This window comes from Argiope bruennichi, chromosome 1, assembly GCF_947563725.1.
Source record: "Argiope bruennichi chromosome 1, qqArgBrue1.1, whole genome shotgun sequence".
NCBI lineage: Eukaryota > Metazoa > Arthropoda > Arachnida > Araneae > Araneidae > Argiope > Argiope bruennichi.
In genome coordinates this window covers 113,237,285-113,262,433 of record NC_079151.1, presented here as the reverse complement: position 1 = coordinate 113,262,433, position 25,149 = coordinate 113,237,285, and the positions used below count along the sequence as shown (strand labels likewise).

The 25,149-nt window shown below is 26.3% G+C and overlaps 2 protein-coding genes across 3 annotated transcripts; one reads left to right on the top strand and one right to left on the bottom strand.

The window, feature by feature from the left end:
* Positions 1-2,618: 2,618 nt before the first annotated feature.
* Positions 2,619-16,898, bottom strand: LOC129957076 (mitochondrial folate transporter/carrier-like). Of its 2 annotated transcripts, none has more exons than XM_056069337.1 (7): positions 16,585-16,896; positions 14,408-14,561; positions 10,125-10,213; positions 9,877-10,040; positions 9,249-9,362; positions 8,872-9,017; positions 2,619-2,883 (listed from the first exon to the last, which is right to left on the bottom strand). In XM_056069337.1, exons 1-7 carry the CDS (start codon positions 16,724-16,726, stop codon positions 2,757-2,759), a joined length of 936 nt encoding a protein of 311 aa, XP_055925312.1. In that variant the 5' UTR covers positions 16,727-16,896; the 3' UTR covers positions 2,619-2,756. The 2 variants fall into 2 exon arrangements, with proteins under 2 accessions (XP_055925312.1, XP_055925229.1); XM_056069254.1 differs by lacking the exon at positions 2,619-2,883 and adding an exon at positions 5,120-6,042 and having other exon boundaries at positions 16,585-16,898.
* A 5,266-nt stretch (positions 16,899-22,164) lies between these two features.
* LOC129957000 (general transcription factor 3C polypeptide 5-like) lies at positions 22,165-24,086 on the top strand. Its single transcript, XM_056069138.1, has one exon. It carries the CDS (start codon positions 22,268-22,270, stop codon positions 23,594-23,596), a length of 1,329 nt encoding a protein of 442 aa, XP_055925113.1. The 5' UTR covers positions 22,165-22,267; the 3' UTR covers positions 23,597-24,086.
* The last annotated feature ends 1,063 nt before the right edge of the window (positions 24,087-25,149 follow it).

The window sequence follows — 25,149 nt, the reverse complement described above, 5'->3', positions numbered from 1 at the left end:
CAAGCTTGATAAAAAGTTTTGTATTTTATTTACATAATTTTTAATTATATATGGATTATATAAGGATGATTATTGGAATATTGTTCTTTGTAATTAATTATCCTAAATCAAATTTATTTCAGTTATGGAGTGTATTATCTTATCTGTAGAATTTGGGGAGTGTTTCATACGGAAACTTACAATTTATAAGAATTTACTCCTTATTAACGTCTGTAATTTTTTTTAAATCAATATTATCAATTTACATAAAAATTTAGATTGTTTCCAATAATTTCTTTATTGGATAAAAGTCCAACATTTTACTGTTATATTAAAAATGCAAGGAATCATAGGGCACAACTTAGTTATAAACTAGATTTGTTAGCTTGAAACAATTGTTGACATAAGAGAACTTCCTGCAACTTATGGGATTCAATATTTGTACAATTAAGAGATATTCTAGAAAAATTATTCAGAATTTTATAAATGGATCTAAATTTGTCTAGAATATAAATAAATTTTTGAAATAAAATTCTAGTTCTTAGATTAGACTACTATTGCCAAATATAAGTTTTACCAACTGAATCATAGGGGACTGCTGATAACAATACTGTTATGTACTTTATTATATTTCATGCAGAAGTATTCTATTTATATTTAATCATTAGAAGTTGTGTAATAGGAAACTGGATGTGTAATTTTCTACCATGTTACAATCGCAGTATTTTGTAGAATTCCAACATTTACTTAAACTAAAATTTGTTCTTAGAACTGATTTAGATTGTAGAGAATTAGTCATATGGCAGACTGATAAAAAGTTCTCAATTAAGCATGATTCTGTCTATAAGCATTTCTAAAAGGGATTGATGATGAAATAAAATATTGATATTAGTGCATAAAACAGAAGCCATAATAATAATTTTTTGCATTTCAAGCAGCATAAAGTAATTCTCGTTTGTCTGGTATTAAATGTATGTTATTTTTAATGTACAGCATATAAAATTATTAAACTTATAATTATTAAATTATAATAAAAAATAAGCATGTTCATAATTTTCTTTAAATCATGATAATGAATAAAATCTATTTTTACTGGAATAAAATTTAGATAAACAATACAAGATTAAAAGTATCTGAGGTAGTACAAGGAATGATTTTTAATAGTTTTTCTCTTTAAGGTTATCATCAATGCTCTTGCATGTTGAGACTAACTGTATCAATTTAATATGAAGAAATGTGTGCATTTTTATCAAAAACAAATATTGTTTGATTATATTTTTCTTGTTTATATGTATTAAAGGGGAAAAAAAGATTCTGTGTGTTTATAAAATTATATATTTTGATATATTACAAATTTTGCATTAAATATTCTCCATTCATCAAATATACACTTGTAGAGTAAACTCTTCATTTAAATTTCAACTGTAAATGAAAAAGTGTTGACATTAAAAAAATATCTAACAATTTTTTTGTGAAAAGTAAACTAACAAACTTGCAAGCACTGAAATCAATTATTGAGTCATATTTGGATGTGTAGGTATCCTAATGCAAATGAAAATTAATCGAAAGCATTTTCATGTAAACATATAATTTTTTCATATTATTAATGGAATTCACTTATCTACAATTGAGAGAATAACTGCGAATTAAACATTTTTAAACAAAGAAATCATAGTTAAAGTATGTTTTAGAGTTTCATTGTAAAGAAAGAACAGGACCAAATGCAAAACAAATTGTTTAGACCAGAAAGGATCGATTTACTAAGAGAAATTAATAATAATTCATTTTTTTGCCACCTGGGATAAGAGTTGTGCAAAAGAATGATTTTAGATTATAAAATAGGCTTAAAAACTAAATAAATGAACTAATTAATGTTTAGGACAGACTAAAATTTAGAAGGTAACTTTAAATAAATTCTGAGCTGTTACATTTTATTTATAGTGTTTAACTTTCATTTTCACTTATTGACTTAACAATTCACAGCTTATTTTTTTATAATTATACTTTTTAAAATTTCATAATTTAATTTACCAAATGTTTTCTTTGTACTTGTAGTAGCAAGTTCTTTCTGAAAATAACACTGTAGCACTGACTATTAAAATGCTGTTTGTCAATATTGATCTGTACATCTTGCAATATTATATAGTCTTTTATATCAATTAAATCATGAACATTTCCAAGTTATATAAATTGTTTAAATCACCATAATAGATATATATTACAATTGTCAAAAATTTGGATGATACAGAATTTCACTTTTTCTTTTTGTGAAATAGGAGAGGAGGAATGAAAATGTTGAATAAATAAATGTAACTGCACTAAAAACATTCCAATGCTAAAATGCCTATTTAATTTTAGTAAAAAATGTCATGCCCTTTTTTATGCTCTTATGCTTACGATGTAAAAATGTGATTTCTCAACTTAGATTCACTATATTCTATATATTTAATGGCATCTCAATACTTCCTTTGTAATTTAACTCTATACACTTAAAATATAATCACCCAATATTATTGAAAAGATTTTAATTGTTTTATACCTGACAATTAAAAGTTGTATTATATATTTTTAAAACAATTGCCATTAGATGCAATTAATTTTATATGAAAAGGGGAGATGAATTCAACATAATGTAAAAATACATACAGAAAACTCTTCTTTATTTTCCATTGAAAATTAATGAACATATTGGTGCTTTAATCTCCTGCATTCTTTTATGATGAATTAAATACATAATTAACAAAAATCAATTGAATTAATGTTTGAATAAAATTATTTTATGCCTTTCTGTGCAGAAGAAAATGTGAAGTTGTTTCATAAACAACAAATGTTATAGCAGTGGCAGGAACTACTCTCAGCATATTGGGTACAATTCCCTTGTAGTAACCTTTAATGCCTTCATACCTAAAGGGAATATTGTACTTCAGTAATCATATAATGTGTATATTTAAAAATTATCAGTTATTCAACATGCATAAAAAAATTAAATGACTGTTTGTAAAGTATATTCATAATACTTGCATATTAGATGCAATATTATAAATACACAAATGAAAATAGAACATATTGCATACTAATAAAAAGCTAACTTCATAGAAAAATACATTTCTTAAATTGATTTTTATTTCATAATATACTGATACTAAAAATCAATTTTTTAATGAAAAAAATAAATGTAAAAGTCTTGGGATATTCATGAAGAATTTGCCTTATACTACAGCACATTATCACTTTAGATATGGAAATCACCTAAACTTTCATATATGCTCTAGGAGCTTTGATTTCACTAAAATAGAGGCGAGATGAACTTGCATAATGGGTAGCCTAACAAAGAATTGCAAAAAAGAAGTATTCTTAATCATTGAGTACCACCTCTATGTGGAATAAAAATCATTTAAAGCAATAGGCATAGCTTCTTAAAACAGACAGTTTATGAAATATTTCCTATATAATTATGTCTTAAATGAGTATTGGAAAATATTACAGCATTTTGTTACCATTTGGTTATTATCTATCAATCAGTAAATTCTCAAATTTATTTAAGAGGCAAAAGATCTCTGAAAATATTTTTGGGCCTTTACCTCAGATTTATAATTACAACTAACTTATTAGAAAAAATATTTCTAAAGAATTTTTTTTATAACCAAAATTTTAAATACAAACTTACAGAAGTCACTATATTAATTTGCCACTTGATTATACTTCAATCATGATATTAAAAACTGTGTACAAATAAATATATCTTACCATTTAATCATTATATATTTTTTTTAACTTTCACTATACAAGATTTTATGAATCAGTTTTAATTATTTGAATACATAAAATGTGATATGAAATAAATAAGAAGCAGACCAAATTTTCCCTGTTTTTATTATGTATTGAAGTTTTGCAAACAAAATATACTTTCACTTTAAAATAACATGGGAATGATTATATTGTGCAGGAAAAAAAGAAAACTTATCAAAAATAAAACAAGACAATCAGTACTGGAATACGACTTCCATTCATACAGAAGCAGTATATGACACAATATAAAATAAAATATTAATGCATATCAATAAACACAGTTTGAGATTTAATTGGTGCTTTAATTTGGCTTTTTCTTACGATAAGAAAAATAAAACGTTTTGAAAGAATTATCCTTTTACAATAGGTGAAATAAAGAAAAGAAAACTTTTAAATACTGCCTTAAAAAGAACTTCAGTAAACCTTAGTGCAAAACATCATTGAAAAAGCTATTTAAATCTTTTATCTTAACCTATATAATTTTGCATAGATATTGATTCAAAATGCACATCATTTTATAAATGTTAATACATGCTATTAAATATTATGAATCTAAAATAGTTATATGTTAAATTTATTTTCCCATTGTAATAAATTCATATTTATCTTATGAGAAACAACTACGAAATTCAAATGCAAAGAAGTTCCAAGGATCAAGAAAGATCCTTTCTTCTGTTACGTAATTATGCATCATTTAAAAATTTAGGACTAATGTTGATCTAAAAAGAACTATATGCATAACATGCAAACTGCAAATAAGAAAAGTTCTAAGGCTATAAATTTAATTACAGGTAAAGAAATTTTATATTTCAGATTTTTTTTAAAGATAATGTGAAGGGGAATTCAAAATGAACTAAAAAAATTTATATCTTTAAATTTTTCAATTTTGTTAATTTCATAATGGAAGATGAAGTTAATTATAAAAGTTACTTTTCTGAATTAACATATCCGAATATCATGTTTGAATTATCTGAGTGAAGTAGAAAACCTTGTACTTCAAGATGTTAGTTAATCATTATTGAAGGTCTTAGCTATCATTATGTTATCTAATTTAATTTCATCTTCATATTGTGCATTGAATTATTTAATGTAAAAATAATTAAAAAATATTCAAATGAAGTCATTTTATAATATGGTAATAGAGCTAGCTGGTGTTATTAAAAATTAAATACACTCTTTTATAACTTATTTTATGCCTGAATGAAATATTTTTAATAATTTATATTGAAAAAAATTCTAATAATGAAATTATATATAATTAGAAACTTTAACAATATTAATTAAGAATTCATAAATTCCTACCAATATAATTAAAGAAAATAGAAATAATGGTATTAAATTTTAATTTATCAGTTATTATGGTTATAGAATAGTTTCAAAAATATGCTTTTACAAATTTGAACATAAGAAGGCAAATATTTTGTTTAGAAACATCATTAATGCAGTATGTCTTTGCAAAATTTAAAAATACATACACAATACAGGGAGATTTTGATTAAGTACAAAATATGAAAGGGAGAAACTCTTTTGTCAGTTTATTATTTATAAAATATCATAAATAAATTTTTGACAACATGTGCTTGGGATAAAATATATTTTATTTCATAAATACAAAAATTATGTTTTCAATGTAAAATATCAATATCAAAAGTTTTTCATAGTATTTTTTTAGATGCTCAGTGTGCTGGAATTTTTTTTTTTTTTTACCTTATACCGATTTTTACCAAAATTATCCCAATGCTATATTGTTCTTTTGAAATCAGAGTTTATAATTAAAATCTTGTTCATTACAATTCACATTTTTTATAGTTTTGTTTAATACTGCTGATTGAATTTTATTTACTTAAAAATAGTAAATTAGATATAAAGATATGGAAATTGGTTTTATAGAAAATAATATCACAAGATATAAAATAGTTCAATAATTATACATAAAAAAATTGCATCATTAGGGTGGTGTGATTGTTGGACACTGTTTAGGTTGATCAATAGTTCTTAGAATGTTATATGCATCAAATCTTGAAAGATAATTGTATCACATGATATTCACCAAAGTGGTGAAGAATGTAGATAATATAGTACATATTCTACAAATAAATTTACAAAGTCCTATGAAAAAATTAATGTCATAGAACATCTTCTTCTGGGAAGATCGGTTCAGGTTCATATATGTGGGTTAATTTCTCATATATGAGGAAGACAATACAAATATTTGGTGTTACGTGGAGGAAGTACGCAGGCAAACCCTTGTAAAAGCCCCGCATGCCTTCATACCTATGGATAAAGACACAGTACCGATCTCATAAGATTAAAGAGTTCACTGAAATAAATGCATTGGCTAGATGTAAAAAAGATATCCCAAGGCAAAAAGATTTTAAAATTTCAGAGCATAGCTAATTCATAATTTAGCAATAATATAACACTTTATATATAAATTTATTATAAGGTTATATTACATTATAAAAAAGTTATTTTTTAATATATATGAACTTAACTGCAGAAAGTTAAAGTTAACCAAAAGTTTTTTTTTTTTTTTTTTTTTTTGTAAGACATGACATAAAATTCTTTGCAATATTAATTTTAATATTTTTCCTACGTTGCATGATGTCTTGAATTTTAAAGGGATTTTCTCAGTTTTAAGCACAAATTTGCATTTTAAAAGATAATACAATAGAATAGCATATTAAATCTAAAATAAATGAAATGATTAGGAAGAGACGCATAAACTTGCTTTTGTAATATGAAGTTATTCTCCAAGACTTTTGGTATAATTAAATTACGACAAGTTTGACAGCGAAATTGCTAATGCCAGATTCTAAAATAAGCTTTAATAGGAGGGGGGATCCTTTTTGTTAGTTTTCATCAAAAGGCTACATAAGAAATTGCAACTTTTTTTTCCAGTAAACTGCATAAGTAGCTTTAAAGCTTTATAAATGCTTATAGATGGTTTTAAATTTAAGAAACTGCAAATCTTTTCAATAACAGGATATGCATTAAAAAAGATTTATATAACTTAAACAGCTTCATAACATATCTCAAAGCAATCACAAGAAATTATAATTCAGGAACAAGAGAATGATACAAAGCATTTTTTAAACTAATGTAACTTCATATATGTTACAAGAAAACTCTTCATTGGTTATTAAAAATCAAGGGGAAAAAACGACAGGCATTTTTAGAATAAGGATGTGCAGTTTGATCATCATTAACAAAATGGAACAATTACTACAAACTTTCATACATGGTAATAAATCTGATACTAGATTTTTTTTTATCAGCATAAAATTATGGAATAGTAGAAAAGAGATGAATAGCGGTGAAAGTTTAAAGTAAGAAAAAGAAGGGGGGGGGAAAGGGGGCAGTACTGTTTTCTATAACTAAAAAACAAAAGAAACCAAAGTATCTCATTTTTGTTAAAGTCTACAAAATAATTTCTCAATGTTTTGTCACATAACAACAGAATGTAATAAGCATTCTATTTTCATTGATATTAAATAATTATATATTGAATATTAAATAATATACTGAATTATAATATCATCTTTCTTACTGTTAAATCATATGTTCCTGAGGACAGGAGTTAATAATAGATAATAAAAGCGAGAAAAGAAAATATTTCATTACAGAAAAGGCAACATTTTTTTTTAAAAGAACAATACTGAAATAATCTTTTATTTATCTCAGGAAGTAATAATTTGATGAAGAATAAATAATCTTTTTGAAATTTTTTTTTCTAATAATCATACTGATTTAGTAATTGAAATATAATGATGATTAGACAAGATCAGGTTTTCAATTTATATAGAAGGTGTCAACTCGAATGGTCCAATAACTAAGTTTTAATCTATCAGAGATAGGCATATACTTCTAATTGAATTACTATTCTAAATGACGAAGAATAATGCAGTATTTGAGACAATGAATTGATTTAAAAAAACTGGAAGTCAAAATTTTAATACTATCCCGCAGTCCTATTATTCAAAACTAATAATTTTTTCTTCACTTTTTCTTTTCTTTCTCTCTCTCTCTCTTTTTTTTTAATTTCACTTTTCTGTTTTCTTAATTAAAAATAAGTAAGTGATGGAGCTTTGAATATCTATTTTAGACTTTTCAATAGATGCCTCGAAAAAGATCTATCAAGAATGAATGCCATTTTCTAGAGATAAGAAACTGAATAATTAAAGAAATTTGAAGCTTCAAAACTGGATCAGTTTTGGTTACAAATGGGTGGAAATGTCTAATTTAAAATGTTTGTGACACAAAAATAGTTTATTATCTACCACCAATGGGAGTGAAGATCTGCATAAAAATTTGGACTTTACATTTTTTCATAAATATATTTATTAATTCAAAAATAATAAATGAATATAATTAATAAATATAAGTGTCATTTGAAGCAATTTACCAACTGGAAAAGTTCCTACCTCTAATTATTATGAAACTAACTATTGGGTATTATGTTTTTTTATCATTATTACAACAAAATGGAATCCTCTAGGGAAAAACTTATCTGACAAGAAAAAATAAATTTATTCAATAATTTTGTTCTAAAGTCATCTTTGGACACCTCAGAAAGGAGAATTAAAAGTCAATTACCTTCCAAAAGGTATCAACAGTAGGAAATTGCTTTCTGCAGGTATGCAATAAAACATTTTGATCTTGTGAAATATTATTGGCAATTCCATGTATTTCAAAGAAATTAATAATAATAATAATAAAAATAGAATTCCTAATTAAGAGAGAAGAAAACTGCATTATGAAGCTAACTTTTATTTCCATTACTTCTTTCAGTATATCTTACAAATTGTTTTTATACTGCCAGAATCATATAAAAATTTGAATATAAATAATTTAGCATGTGCTACAGTATTAATATAGTTTGCTGTATTTGTTCTATGATTTGTTAAAAAATTATGATTACATTAAAATATCCTATGCTAATAAACATTTTTAAATTTCTTAAATGTACCTTAGATCTTTTCTCCCATCAAATAATCATCGATGAAAAATGTTTCTCAATAAAAAGCTACAATATCTTGGTTTTGAAAATTACAAAACAAATATATTGGGGGGAGGGGAAGGGGAAATAGAAATATACTATACCTCCAGGTTCTTCTAACAACTTCCAACACACCGGAATATTCTTTATATTGATCTTGCAGACGGGCTCGTATTACCTGATAAGGATATGTCACACTAGCAGCAAACAATTTTGACATTGCGGCAAATGATAAATACTGCAAGGTACCCTGAAAAGAATCTTTGGTTGTTTAAATGAAATAAAGTTTTGAAAACTATTATTTTCTAGGCAAATTCTAGCTTTTATTTAAGAGAAAAATCAGTAGTTAAAAACTAATAACATTGGAATTTAACTTATTACTTTTATAAGGGCTCATATATAAATTGTTATTATTAAATTAGTATATTATTAGTATATATGTTAGAAATTGCTATAATAAAGCAGTTTCAACATAATTTACCAATTTATCATCCACAGGTAATTGATAGTAACTTATATAGCATTTTTTCATTTCTTCATAGGCCATAAACTGCAAGGCACCATGAGATACTCCAAACATACCAGGCACAAGTCCCTAAAAAGAATTACAAAATATTTTTAATTAACATTTATAAATCCAAATAATTAGTCACATGATGTGTAGTTCTCGAACCATACCCTAATATAGGTTATGCCAGTGAATATTACAAGAATATTTTGAAGAGAAAACATTTTTATTAATTTACATAAATAATGTCTAGGTTTTCATTAAAATGTTTCATTCTTTCAAATAAAAAATATATATTGTTTATTTCATAATTATAACAACAGAAATCAAATAATTTATATATATTGGTAATTATCTAAATAGTTTGCTCAGGTAAATAAGGTGAAATTACATGTCAATTTCAAAATTATACTAGACAATAGCTTTGTATTTTATTTTATATTTACTTTCCCATTATATTTTCAAATTAAAATTTTTGAAAACTTTAGTAATTAGAATTCATTTTAAAAGATATTAAATTTTAGCATTTCTTGTCCATGGAACAAGGTCAGACTGTCATTCAAAAGTGTCAACTAGTTTTTATTAGTAATCAAATTCATACCTTATACATTCCTGGAATGCCTTCATGTCGATAAACTTTGACTAGAGCATCAAGCATTCCAGTATAATGCTTTGAAGGAGGCAAATCTGTGGCTGTAGAATATTGTAAGCACATTCGTGTTTTCACAACCCATATTGGATTTGTTATAAACAAAGTTATGATTCCTAAGAATAAAAATATACAGATTACCACTGTACATAAATTAATAGGAAGATTTATACAATAAAAGCAAATGTTATAATATCAACCTGCTTCAGCTGCAGCAAGCATATGACTTCCAGGTCCCAATGTTTTTTGGTTACCATGTTCCACCATCCATGTTTTGATGGCATTGTAGCTGAAATGTATTAAAATATATTACTTTATGTGTTTTATGAGTTTTTAGAAAAAAAAATATTATTTATCATATAAATATTAATCAATCATATTATATTAAAGTAATAAGATTCCGTACTGATAATATGATAATACATCATGATCACATCTATCAGTATTAGATAGAAAATAAATCTGAAAAAGCTTTAAAATTCTACAATTTATTATACCTAATAATTAAAAAACATCCGAGACTATTTTCAATTTGAAAATTTAGGAGCTTTTCCTTTTTGCTGCCTAGCTTGAATATTGACTTTATTAAATTAGCTCGTTAAGACAGTATCATTAAGATCTGAAGAATTATCATTAAAATTGGTAGATTATTGTCTAATTCCACTATTGACACCCCCCCCTCCTAAAATTTAAAATGAATCAATTACTTAAGTTGTATTTCTAAATATAAAACCTCAAATGATAATGCATTCTATATGAAACAAATGTTTTGAAAAAAGAAAGAAAGAACGACAGTTTCAATAAAGTAAAGCAGTAAAACCTTGTTAAGTCGGAAATCAAGGAGCAATATATTTTTGGTCTTCGCTGAGGATTTCTTTTCATTCTGTATTTGCTATGAAACCTGCATGTTGGAAACAATTCAAAATGTTTGTGATGAAACACAGCCTCAATTTTTGTGAGCATGTCTAAAACCAAAACTTTCAACTCTTCGCTCTTATCCCATGCTTTTATCAGATCCTTTACAATCACTTTTTTTTTTTTTTTCTTGTACTTTCATTTAAATTCACAAATTATCCCTTGAACAAGAGGCTGAAGAAATGCAATTACATTTGGTGGAAGGAAAACAATTTTGATTGCTTTTTCATTTTTGGATTGATTGTGAGCAGTACAGTTATTTCTTATGATAATTGTACCTTTTGTCTGAAAATTATACCATAATTGCCTTATCATTTTTTATGATAATCTTATGGTAGCATTTCTTGTCTGACATTAAAATTGAGAATCCAGTTTGCAAATATGTTGTTCCCAAATTATGGTAGTCATCCATGCATTTAAATTTACTTCATATACAACTGGAAGGGTGAAGTTACAGGCATTGTGTGCTTGCTTCTCCAGAAGTGCACTTTTCACCCTTAAATGATAGAGTTTTATCAGAAAAAAGATGGTAAAAGGAACCAGTTTCATCAAGATTAAAGACATTTGAAGCATCACATCTAGATAAAATGCCCTTGAGGACACTGTTCTCCTAGTCTTCTGTAGGATCAAAATTAAAGCAGCTTATGGTTCACAAATCATTTTAAAAGAAAGAAACTATCCGTCTTTAAAATGTTTCATTCGACCACTGCTGCAATGAAATCTTTAACGCTCAACTCCTCAGCTATTTTCGGGGGGGGGGGGGGGTCCTTTGAAAACCACAACAGAAGTTGGTATGTATTACACTGTAACATGGTAATAGCCATTGTACTAAAACTTCCCCAATATTGTCAAATTTCGATATCCTCATTTCCTTTTTTTTTTTTTTTTTTTTTTTTTGTCTTTTCAGTCAGCTTTTTCAATGACTTTTTTCAATGAAAAATTGTTGTTTAATATAATCCTGAGAATATGGTCTTCTTTGACAAAAGCTGTTTTCAAAACACTTGATTTTTTAAGAAAACCAATTGTTCCTTCCTTCTTTCTTTCTTTTTTTTAAAAGAAAATTAAGTAAGTTTTCATTTCCATGGTATGTTAAAAACATAATTGAAATACGACTTTGCCAGAGAACTAACTGCCTTTATAGCAGAACTTACTCACTATGAAATGAAGTCATACTGCGGAGTGGTCAAGAAAAATATATGCACTCAACAGATTCAATAAGAAGTGCAATTTTGAATGATTAGTAGCGAGAAATGTGGTACATGTGCATTGAGAAATCCCAAGAGCAAAAACCCCAAAATGGATATTGCATGGAAACTAATGCTTAGAAACAGCAGAGACCTACAGATGTTTTGTTGAAGTGACAGGCATAATCAAAAATTCCCCATAAAGGTTTGTCTTTCTTAAATTGAAGATGTAGTGCTGAAAAGACAAGACAATGGCAGGAAAAATGGAAAAAGAAGATGCTTTTGACCATATTTGAGGGTAATGAGTTATCTGGATTAAAATTAAATTTGATTATGGATAAAGGAAGGTTAACTTATGTTATTGTGCACAAGTCTGTAGATGATTTTCGCAAAAAATATTGCAAAATATAAAAAGCATTTTTTTTATACAACAACACACACACACTGCCCTCAGTCATTACAGAAAAATGATTAACTAAGAACACGAAGGAACAACAACAGCATTGCTAGGATCTTCAATCTTATAGCATACATGTGACCATATTAGCATCTGGCCAATGCGCAGCTTACATAATGGCAGATTCTACGTTAGGATGAAGGAGGTGAAGAAGGAGAAAATGAGCACTGATATCTAATACATACTAATAGACTTTTTCAAAAATAATGTTCATCAATAACATATAGTTAATGCAGAAGCAATATTAATAAATACATAATTACATACAAATTAAATTATTATTTTATATTCAAAAATTAAGTATTAAATATTTAAATTACAAAGAAAAATTAAGGGAAATAATCAAATTCATTTTTATTCTTTGGTACTGCCTCTTATAAGCACCCCCAGATTCTATTGCAAAGGAACTAAAATATATTGTAAAGATGGTTCCATTATGCACAATATATTGGGCATAATCTGAAAATTGCTAAAAAAACCTTGAAGCCACTATTAAACATAAATAACTATTTTTTACAGATAATAATTAACAGCTTTATATTTTGTTAACACAATAACAAAATCAATTCTTATCAGTAATAAAATTACTATTGTTTAATAACTTAATATTTAACTGATACAATTCAATAATTCTATTAACGGGCCCAAATGATCAGTAAGTTTAAATGTTGGTATAATCATCTCGTGAATTATCATTAAGATTTGGCCATTTTGCCTGAGGTCTCTCTACCAATTTTATTTCATAATAATTACTAGCTGCATTTTGAATCTAGTTATTCAAGGCGAAATATTTGTTGTATTTAATTTTAATTTCCCATGCATAACTTAGTATTAACAGTTCCCTCAAAAGCATTTTTAAACATTGAATTGACTGAAATTTAATAAGTGTCATTTTAACAGTCTTAGATTAAATCTATCATTTTTTTAAATGAATCCAAATAAAATGGCATCATAATTCCATACAAATGTAACGATACATATCATCTAACGACACACACATTACACTTTCTTATTTTTTAAATAAAATGTACACTTGATATCAACAATAAAATAATACAGTAAATTTTACTAGTATTATATGTACACATCCAACAGCAAGTTAAGTGGATTTGTTTGGATTCTTTTCAAGAGCTATGATGTTAACTATAATCTGCATATCAGATATATTGTCTATTAACTTATAAAGTTGTTATTACTTTATTACACAAACTAATTTAATTAAATAAAAATAGAAATGAAAAATTTATAACAACATTACCAAAGAATGTGAAGAAATGAATAGAATCTTCATTTCTTAACTTTCAACAAAGAAAGAATAAATATTTGCAGAAACAATGAAAACATTTATAATTCCATAACAACAAAAATTATTATTGCAAATATAGCATAAAAATATCCTTAAAAAATGGTTTTTAAAATTCTGGAAAAAAATTGCACAATGTAATTGGTATCAATAAAATATAATTTTTTTTAAATATTTATATTATATAAAAATATTTTTATTAATTTTAAGTAATGGTAGAAAGTCAAGTTTGTGCTATAACATTTTTTGAAATTATCAAATTTTATATTTTTAATCAACTAAAATTTTAAATTGCTTCTAGATACATATTCTGATATATTAAAGTTAATATCGGTAAAATCCGACAGTTCTACGTTCAATAATCTACTCTGTAGAAGACAGACATGCATTTGTTTTTAAAATTAGTAGAAATCAATGTTTTTTTCAGTATTCTTTTGTAAGTAGGGTCCAGTCATTGCTAAGGTTCGATATTATTATTCCAATAATGGCAATATACATTGCTAAGATGTGGCACCAAAACTACCAATAAGATTTAGCAGATTTTTATTTAAAATCTGCTAATACAATTTACATTTTTTTTTTAATAATTAGAACAAGCATCCAATATGTTGAATTGCAACTTACAACAGGAAGTAAAAGCCCCATGATGCTCCAGCACCCCAGCAATTTGGAGTCACTCCTCGATACAATCCTTGAATGCCTTCTTCTTTTATAATGGTAGAAACAGCATTACCCAACCCATGGTAATGTGGTCTTGTCAAGAGCTGTCCATCATTGACTTAAAAAAATTACATTACAGTCAACTTAATTCCTTTATTTTAAAACAGAGATTCGATTATAATAAAAAACAACCATACTAGAGAAAACAGTGAAGGAAAAACTGTTGAAGTAAATTTAGAGATTGCGATAGAAAATATTCATTTATCTGTTTATGTTTAATAATAATAAAAAAAAATAATTAAAAAATAGAAAATTAACAAAAAAACCATTTAAAAACTATTTCTATTGATATATATTTAAAGATTTTTAAAATATAATAAAATATATAAAAACAATAATTACTTTCAAAATCCTTCTGTTTTTTTCAAAAAAAAATAAAAAAAAAATGCTCAAATGATAAAGATTGATTTCAAAATCTAGTTAATGGTTGGTAGATGATAGTTAAAAATTGTTTCAAAGAATGGGAATACATATTGAATTTTTTTAAACTAAACAAAAAAAAAGTTGATATGTTGAATTTTATTGGCGCAAGAGCCATGTTTTGGCTAAACTGCGCCAAAAAAAAAGGAGGAAAGAGATGATTTCATAAGTGTCCTGTAAATAGGATATTAAGCATTAATAAGTTAATGTATTGCATTAATAATAATAATAATAAATAATAATGAAGAAATAAAATTGGGCTTGCATATCAACCTCCAGCCAGCAATTAATTGCAAAAAAATAAAAAAGCCAAAGACATAACATTTGACAACATTTGCCAAAAACATGCAGTTAACATATAAGTACCATAAAAACTACTGATTACTTCACAGCAGGTTCATAATTGGATTAAATTCTATAGTATGTTAATTTTTACAACCGAAATTTTGTTAATAATTTTACTATAAAAATTAAAACTATTTCATCCAATAAATAAGAAATAATAAGCAGGAACATGAATATTTAAAAGTAAAAGAAGTTTAAAGTGAATTTACTAATAAATTCCCTTAATTTGTGTATTCCTATTATGATTTCATTTTTAATAATCATAAAAAAATTAACTTTTTCTACTTTTAAATAAGTTTTATGACTTTTTTTTCTTAACTATCTTGTTTAAAATTATTTTTAAATTTAAGCTTATATACTTGATTACGAAATCAATCTTTTTGAAGGTGACCCACAATCAAATATTTTGTAATTTCAGGACATCATAATATTTGCTACCTAAAACATAATTATTATATTCTTATATAACTATTAAATTTAAATTAATAAAATAATATCTTTCTTTGAGAGAAGAAAGAAAGGCATTGAAATTTAAATTGCCTATTTACCCTGCAGAGCTTAGTTTGCCCCTGATCTTACATAATACAAAATTATACATGGTTATATAACATTTGAAAAATAAATTTATGTTGAATCATTATAATAAGACAGAATTACTTGATGCAAAATAAAAACAGCTTCGGGGAAATATAACTTTTTTTAGCAATTAGAAACTAAATAAAGGATATGATCTTTAAATACAAGCATGAATATCCAAATACTAAAATTTATTACTTAGAATACATTCAATATATATTTATACTCTCTATATATATTATTTCGATTGCATTTAATTTACTGAAGAAAAAGTTTCATGATAAATAAAAGAAAAAAAAATGCTTGAAATACTTTGCCAATTAATATCAGAAATACAATACAAAATGTTGGAATGCTCATTAAAATGCTTTTACATTTTCATAATTAATTTTCGTGTTTTAAATGTGGATGACTTCAAAGCAGAAATATGTCTACATAAAATAAAAGGTATGTTAAAAATTATACTATTTATGAAAATTATGAATTTATTCATAATATGTAAGAGAAAACAAATATAATATAATATAGATGGCGAAGTAAAAGAAGCAATCATGTTAAGAAAATGTTCCGAGAAATGAATAAAATAACGTCAGTGCAATTTTGGAAAAGCAATAAAATATGTGCAAATAATACGTTTCATAAGATTACAGTTTATTACCATTTAAAAAGTTTTATTTTAGATACTTCGCATAATCGGTTAATTACTTTTGAAAATAATTTAATTTTTAATTGTTACGCACCTGCAAATCTGATTTTCAATAAATCAAGAGGGTGAAGAACTAATGTCGAAGTTACTCCACCGCTTATGCCAGCCAATAGATGCTCAAATTTAATATGAGCAAATAAATTGATTGGTGATTGCACTTTCGTCTGAGCATTCATGTAATAGCTTGAAACAATTCAAACAAATAAACAATTAATTTAAAAATACCATCATAGGTTTCACTTCCAAACTAATCCAATGATTGCATCACTTTTATCTTTACATGCTCTCAGAACCTACTCGAGATTTAGCCCATAGGAACATCTGGAAAGTTGATTGGTCGATCACAGAGAGAGGAGATGAACACACCACCAGCTCTTTGAAAGAGGATTGGACAATATAAAGTAAAAGGTAACGGATCTACAGATCTACGGTAGTAAAAAATATTGGCGATTGGCAAGTCAAAAACACAAATCTGAAGGAATAATATGTTTTAAATTACAAATAAGATATTTTTCCAGAGTAAAGAATGATATCTATTCAAAATGTTTCCAACATAAACAATTGCAGGAATGCTTTTTCTCTCTTTTTTTTAAGGCAGATGTGCAGTATTCGCTTTAAAATATTATTAATGCATAAGCTGGTCCATATTTTTCTACGCATATGTTTGCTTTATCATGTACTCTTATATATAAATGGTAAATTTTAATTTAATAATACTAGTTTTATTCGTTTTATTTTTTAAAAATATGTTGAAACTTTCTGAAGAAACTTTAAAATTAGTTAAAATTTTCTGTAGTTTACAGAACGAACAAAATATTTTTGTTGATAAAGAAGAACGTATGAATAAAAAACAAAACTAATCTTTCGAATTCTTTAATTATGGATTCGTTCCATATAGCATAGCAATGAAGACTGTCCATAATGTTATTAACAGAATGTTTAGCAATATTCCAGTTATGGCGAGAAAGGGCGTATCTTGAGGTGGGACAGAAACCCAAGTCATATCGTTCATTGGCTAGGAAATGTGATGTTAAGGCTTATTTGTAAAATGTGGCGTGTAAGCACTATTTTCTCATTTTCGGATAACAAATTTCTTCTCGTAGCTTCCAGTAGCAGTGAAACTACTGGAAGCTTCATTCGAAACCTTATTCTGAAAAGAAAAAAAATGGGGGTAGGAAAAAGCTCATCTTATTCAACATTATAAGAAGAGAAATTTGAAATACAACTATTTTTTTCAAAAATATGTAGAAAAAATTTCTAATGCAGCGTTTGGTTTACGAGTGGTTTGCACTGCTGAAATCAGAAAAAGGAGCTGTCCAATTAACTACATAAATGAATTTATTGACTATTCTACATTCGGATTACCATAAAGATTGTAGAATTTAAAATTATTACTGTAATACATAAATGTCATCATTTTTTTTCTGCTAAAGAATTTTATTTAAATATCGCAACATTTATATATTATTTTTATCTTAAAAAATTAATGATTATAACTTGCATTAGGTTTAGTATAATTGTTAACTTTATTTATTTTTTGGGCTCAAAATACAATTGGAAAATTTTAAGAATACGAATTAAAAGTACCGTTTCTTAAATCATGAAACCTGTCGCAATTGGAAACTATATCGCAAAATTACTGACAGCTTTTATTTCTGTTTGTTCTTCAATACTGGTGAACAAAAATCAGTCGTCCATCTTACGAAAGCTGGATTAAATATGTAAATTTTTATTCTAAATAAATTTGAGCGTGTGCTTCTAAACTTGTCTAAGGAGGAAAGAAAAATAATGGGGAACTGCAATGAAAACAATTATTTTAATTATTATTTATTGTAAAAAAACTGATCAATAATTAATGAGAATTACTTTTTCATATGCGAAAGAGAGCATATTGTGATCATCCAAAAACCCGATCTCAAAATTTTGATAAGGAGCGAAATTTTGATTTTCTTAATCTAGGAAGATATTTTTGGATTAATGTCTTTCTGATTGAAAACATGACAGTTCATATATGACATAGACCCGAAGAATTGCATTCATTATATGGTCTTTATATAGAAATTTTAGATTTCTCTAAAATTTTGGATGAAATTCGGCAATGCAAAATCTACCCTCTCAGTACGTATGACTGTAAACATAAGAATTGAGAATGAAAATCCTAATGAGCTAGTCGGATGAAATTTGACATTTAGTTTTACATCCGGAATCGAAAAGGAGTATCAAATTTTGGATGAAATCTGTCAAAAGGTTGGTCTTTCTTTTCGGGTTTTACGAATGTCATAACCTCAAACGGTCATTAACCAAATAAATATTGTGTAGTATTGTAGTTTTAATATGAAAATTGTAATTTGTACCAAGTTTTTTTTTTTATTCAATAGGTTAAAAAGAAAAGTATAAATGCGTTTTCTTTCTTTTCATTGCACTACACATAAGGCGCTTTACAAAATTTTTACTATGTCGTACGGCATTAGAATACCTGATAATGCTCTGGAGATACCGCACAATGTGCTTATAGGAAAGAATCTCAACAACACAAACAACTAGCCATATTGTGTACACGTATGAAGCGAGCACATTTTCGCTTACTATTGTTTTATTCTGACAAATATATAAAAGGGACATAAATATGTAAAACATTCTTCGAAGAAACCGGCTTGAAGTTCCTTAAACAATTTTTATATTTTTTTTATTTTAAGGAAAGAATTTAATTTTTATCTATCATCAAGAGTTCTTTACTGAATCTTTGATCAGTACAGCGGAGTATGCTGTTTGGGAAGGCACAAAGCAGGGAGCAGGAGAGAGTCAGGAAATATTCTGAATTTATATAGGTTCATAAAGGATTCTGTTGATACCGCGTTTTGATCACCGCGGGAAAATGTAACTCAAGTTAAATCGGAGTTCGAATGATTAGAAAAATGTTTTTATAATGTAGACAGTTAGATATTATATATATATAGTATCTGCAGAAGCATTTTTGCAATAATATTGCTCTTAATAATATGTATATGTTATTCAATTATTTAACTTTTAAAATTCATTCATATTATTAGACAAAAGCATAATAAAATAAAATAATTTAATACGCAGTTTAACATCTTTACATTCTATGGATAAAGTAAGTTAATTATATTTTGAAACAAAATTTTTCGTTTTCGTACGATCTACTGAAAAGCTTTATTTAAAAAGTTTAATTATTTAGTAAATGTTCTTGAATGTGAATAACTAGTATAATTAACTTATAAATGAAACTGAAAACTCGCCAAATCTAAACAGAAAACTTTTGTATTGAATTTAATTTACCTTCTTCAGTTGGGAAGTGATATGTACAGAATGATTATTTCGTAGCAGCCACTGAAAAATGAAATAAGAAAACTTGTAGTATCACATAGTGTTTACAGGATGGCATACTGTTTGTAAATGTAATATGTGTGATGCAACAAGAAGGAAGAAAATTTCAGCAAAACGCTCTAAAAACGTTAATATAGATCACCAAATTTAGCACGTAGTTATTTCTTAAATAGAAGGCGATCATTAGGAACAAAACTATCATATCTTTTTTTTTTTTTTTTTTTTTTTGTGAATAAAAAATAATTGAAAATTTTATATTGTACGTCAATAATTTCGGATGATGTAATGATACAAACGCATTTTTATACTACATTAAAATTAAAAAGAATACAAGCTTTTCAGCAATTTCCAATTTTAGTTTCTTTTTTTTTCCCTCAGTTTTTTTTTAATATTTTTTACAAGTTTCTTTAAGCATGTTTTACAGCAATAATTTTCATTTTCTTAATTATTGGATTTATATTTAATCCGATATTTAGTACATATTTTGTGCTTGTCATTTTTTTAATGAAATTTAAAAACTTTGAAATAAAATAAAGATAAATGAATCAAACTAAAAAAAAATGATGAAAGTACGATGTCTCGGACTAGAGTTTGACAATAATTATTTAATAAATATTTATTTCAAGTAAAAAGATTAGTTGGATAGATATTTAAAAATATACGGATTAATTGATTTCGCAATGTAGTGAAATAACAAGATAATTGAACCCTTTTTAAAGTTCAGAAGAGGGAGTACGCCAGTGCTTGGCTATGGTTTTAATAAAGAACATTTAAAATGAATTCTAAAAATTTAATAGTAATGAATATAATAATGAAGAAAATGGAATAAAAATATGATTTCCAATAACCATTTCTGTTCTCCTTTCCCTAGATTCCATTGTTCGGAATCAGAGATTTAAAGACGATTTCACCAAATGCATACTGTTTATGTGAACTTGGTTTAAATTAAATTTGCCGTTTTTCTTTTTTATTCGTCTTGTAAACTATGTAAATATTAAGCAGAATCTTTCTTCTTCAGTTTTCAATAATAGAAAAAATCCCCTGATTAAATATTTACCGAAACAATGAAAACAATTTGGATTTCAGGTCAAAAATGTGATCTATAGTTAGAAATTATAAATAAATAAAATTAAATTCAAGGGAAATTCGCACGACTATTAAATTGATATCCGTAACAAGACAATGTAAACATTTTTTCAAACTGTATAAAACTTATTTTTATGGATTAATAATTTCGGAATTTATCGCAGAAAAATATCAAAATTCATCTTCATTTTCAGTTAATAAAAATTTTAGTTAAGATTTCAAAAAAAAAAAAATGTTAATATTTTTCTTATTAATATTTTTGAAATATTAATTAGAATTTTAATTTATTTAAAATTAGGAGAAATTTTATCGTCTTTTTCCGAAAATATTGTTGCACAAAAAAAATAAATTTTCCATTCTTTCATAATTTAATTTTTTTAATGATTCCAATTTAATTGACAAAAGAATTTTTACTGTATTTTTGCAATTTTTTTGAAAAAATATTTTTTATTTAATTTTCAACATTAAATTACATTTCTAAATTGAAATTCAAACCGTACTTATTGTTCCTTAAAATTTTTAATACCCTTATTTTCTTCCGTTTTTGAAAGCCCAAGAAGAAGGTAGATCGGTGTAGTTTACAAGACAAATATAAAAGTGTATTTACAATGTCGTAAAATTTAGAAAATAGACAAACAGTATATTTATGTTTTTAATGTTTCTATAGTGTTATGGGATTATTTGATTAAAAAATATTCATGTACATCGTATTTAATATTCGTGTACCCAATAAATAAAGCTTAAGTAAGCCAAAATAACATGTCATTAATCCCTAACAGCCTGGCGGAATTCAGAACATGAAGTTATATCTAAACAATTTATATGAATGTTAGTAGTATTTCTGACGAATCAGCTGGCTGTTCAGACCGTTAGTGCTTTTAGTATAAAATTAATAAATAATTTTATGGAAAAAAAGTTATCCTTCAACTCTATGGGTAAAAAGATATATATAATTCTTAAAACTGTTTTCGTCCAATGTCAAAGAAAAAAAAGAAAAGTGAAGATGGAATGCGAGAAGACCATTTGAAAGAAAAAAAGCTGGCGAAAAATAAAAATGAACTGAAACTTTACTACAGGAATGAAGGTTACCATAAAGTAGAAAGAATCCCCGCCTTCTTTTCCCTGTCCACGCCCATCAATATCATTTGGGGAATCAAAGTGTATTCTGTCGATAGCAACTGCAAGACCGAATAATATAAACACTACGTTCTTATTAGCGTGATTGTTTTTCACATATTGACGTACTTATATACTGTAAGCAACATATAATCGTATATTCTATAATGGATATACAATATAATCCGAAACCTCTTATTGCCGTGGATTATCCGGGAACTGTTTTGAATGTTGATGAAATGTCCAGAACTTTAGGAGGGAAGCAACAAATGTTCAAAGCATTTAAAAATCCATCTAAACGCTTAGAGTTGAAATTTCGACCGAGTGATCCATTTTGTAAATGTGTTCATGGTGATCGATTTAATACCACTAATATTGTAATGAGAGTAACTAAAAGAACCAAGCGAAAATCAAAAACGGGCGAATTACCACTTGAACCTGAAGTTCAATATAAAATAGAATTTCTAGGTGTTGCATCTACCACTTACAAATTCAAATCGTTGGCAGATTTTCAGATTCTTCCTGTGACTTTTGATAAAGATGAAAAGAAATACAAATCTTTGCTGCCTAAACTGGTGCCAACTACTTTGCATCCAGCATCATGGCTGGAAGAAGAAATGGAACTTTTCGTACCTCCTATTCTTTTTTCTCGATTTGATTTTCCTCAGTCTACATATTCAGAAACCCAAACCAAGGCAAAGGTTCAAGAAGCAAATCGACATTTACCTCCAAACATAATAGGAAGAGGAAGGAAAAGAAGAGCCGGTCATGCAGTATTTGCAACGTTTGAAGAAAGGAAGGTGTTGGATAAACCTAAGCCAGAAGCTGTAACTCAATTAAAAACTTATCCTCTAGATGTTGAGGTGAAAAAGAAAGTGGATGTATTATTTCAAGAAAGACCAGTATGGAGTAAAAATGCCCTTCAGCTTCGATTGAAATGTGAAAAAAGTAGATTAAAATATCCACTTCCTTGCTCTGCTTATTATTTTACAAATGGACCATGGAGGACACTTTGGGTTAGATTTGGCTATGATCCACGGAAAGATCCTGCTTCGAAATTGTTACAGGTATTGGATTTGCGCATAAATCCAAGCATCCCTATTAATGAAAAAGGCTACAGACCACGCTCATCATATTACAGTTTGCCTAATAAGAATGCACTCAATCACACACGTGTGGCTACCATTAAAACTTTAGATTTGTTGCCTACATGCAAAGATGATGATATTATGGATGATAAGGACATGGAAACTAGATTATTAACATGTGAATATATACCTGGTCAACTGCCTACTGCTCGGCAATGTTTTTATCAGCTCTGTGACATACATTTGGAACCTGTTCAAAAACTCATCCATCAGAATGACGGGCAAGAAGAATTTTGTCATGAAAAAGATGGTTGGTGTTTACCAGGGACAATAGAGAAGTGCAGAGATCTTATTATGATGGATATACAAAAAACTGTGCAGGATTTAAAAGAAAACGAAGTTCAGTGATAATCTCTCATATTAAATCACTCGGAAGACAATACTTATATTAGCTTCTTCTGTCAATTTAATTTTTTTGAAAAATTCATGAATGGATAAATACTATGGTGTTACAAAAGTACTATAGTGTTTGGATTTGATGAAAGAGAGCAGGAAATGATTCATCACTAGGCAGTAAAATTCTGTTCCTTCAACTTCTTGTGTTGAATAAGTTTAATTACTTATAATCTTTTTTTTTCTGTATTTTTTCTCTACAATCTGTAATTTGCATTGTTTTAATCATTTGCATTTCTCTTTGGTATTTAATTAGGTTTTTTTTTAATATTTATATTCTGCATGATAAGAGAAAGGATTGTTTTTTTTTTTTTTTTTTAATATTGTAATATTGCTTCACTTGTATATAGTATTTGTTTATCAATCTATGTATATATGCTATCATTTAAAATAATGTGTATTTGTGTAAATGTAAAAATATTGTATGTTTTGATGATGAATAATGCAAACAATTTATCATTAAAATATATGATTAAATAACTAATTTAAAGCATAAAATATCCTACATGTTTTTATTGATATTGAATAAAATTTCTGTCAACAGCTGTGTTATATTTTCCTGAAAAAAACATAGATATAGGTAAAACTAATAAATATTACCTTTACATCAAGATTGCAAGTTAAATCATTTATAACATTAAATCTATTGCAAACATTTCAAACATTAAATTCTTAAAAGACCTGTATTTTTTGAAACAAATATTTATTGCTTTTATATTTCCAATAAAAAAATAAACACATTAAATATTTCATATATTAACAGTTTCTCATTTTATGAAGATATATATATATATATTAAAATATTTAATTAATTTATAGTAGTGTCAATAAAGATATTTTCATTTAATAATGATTAATAATTTCATTTAATAATTCTTTGATTTGATTAATAATTTATTTCATTAATAATTCATTAATTAATGAATTTTATATGTTTAACTTGCTTTAAGAACAGGAATTCAAAGATAAGTATAATGATTATCATAATTAAGGAGCTAATGCCCAGTTTTTGTTTTAATATTTTTTATTGTTTAGCTTGGAGAAATATAGATTGTTACTAAAAAAATTTTAAAGTTCTATATTAAAAAACCACAAAGCAGGTAATTGAAGAATCATACTACAATCAAATGTTATTTTTCTTCTTTTTGTTTCGATCTATTATAACCAATAAAATTTTGTTCTGAATTAACTGCATATCTTTGTTAAGCTTGACAACATGCGAGTTTTTTCAGCAATGACATCGAATTGAAGGCAATCATTGCTTTTGTAGTAGTTCCTTCTCTAAGTGCAAGAGCTGTAAGACAAATTTTCTTCTTTCAGGATGCCTTTCCTCTGGAGATATTTTCTACAAGCCTGATATTTTTTTTAAGGAGTTGTTAATCATAAATAAAAAAAAAGATTAAATTGAAATAGTTTTTCTTTTTAGGTAATTATTTTTTCAAAAACATAATCTAATGATTATTAAAATTTTTGGCATTTTTTATTAATAAATATTGAAGAATTTGGAA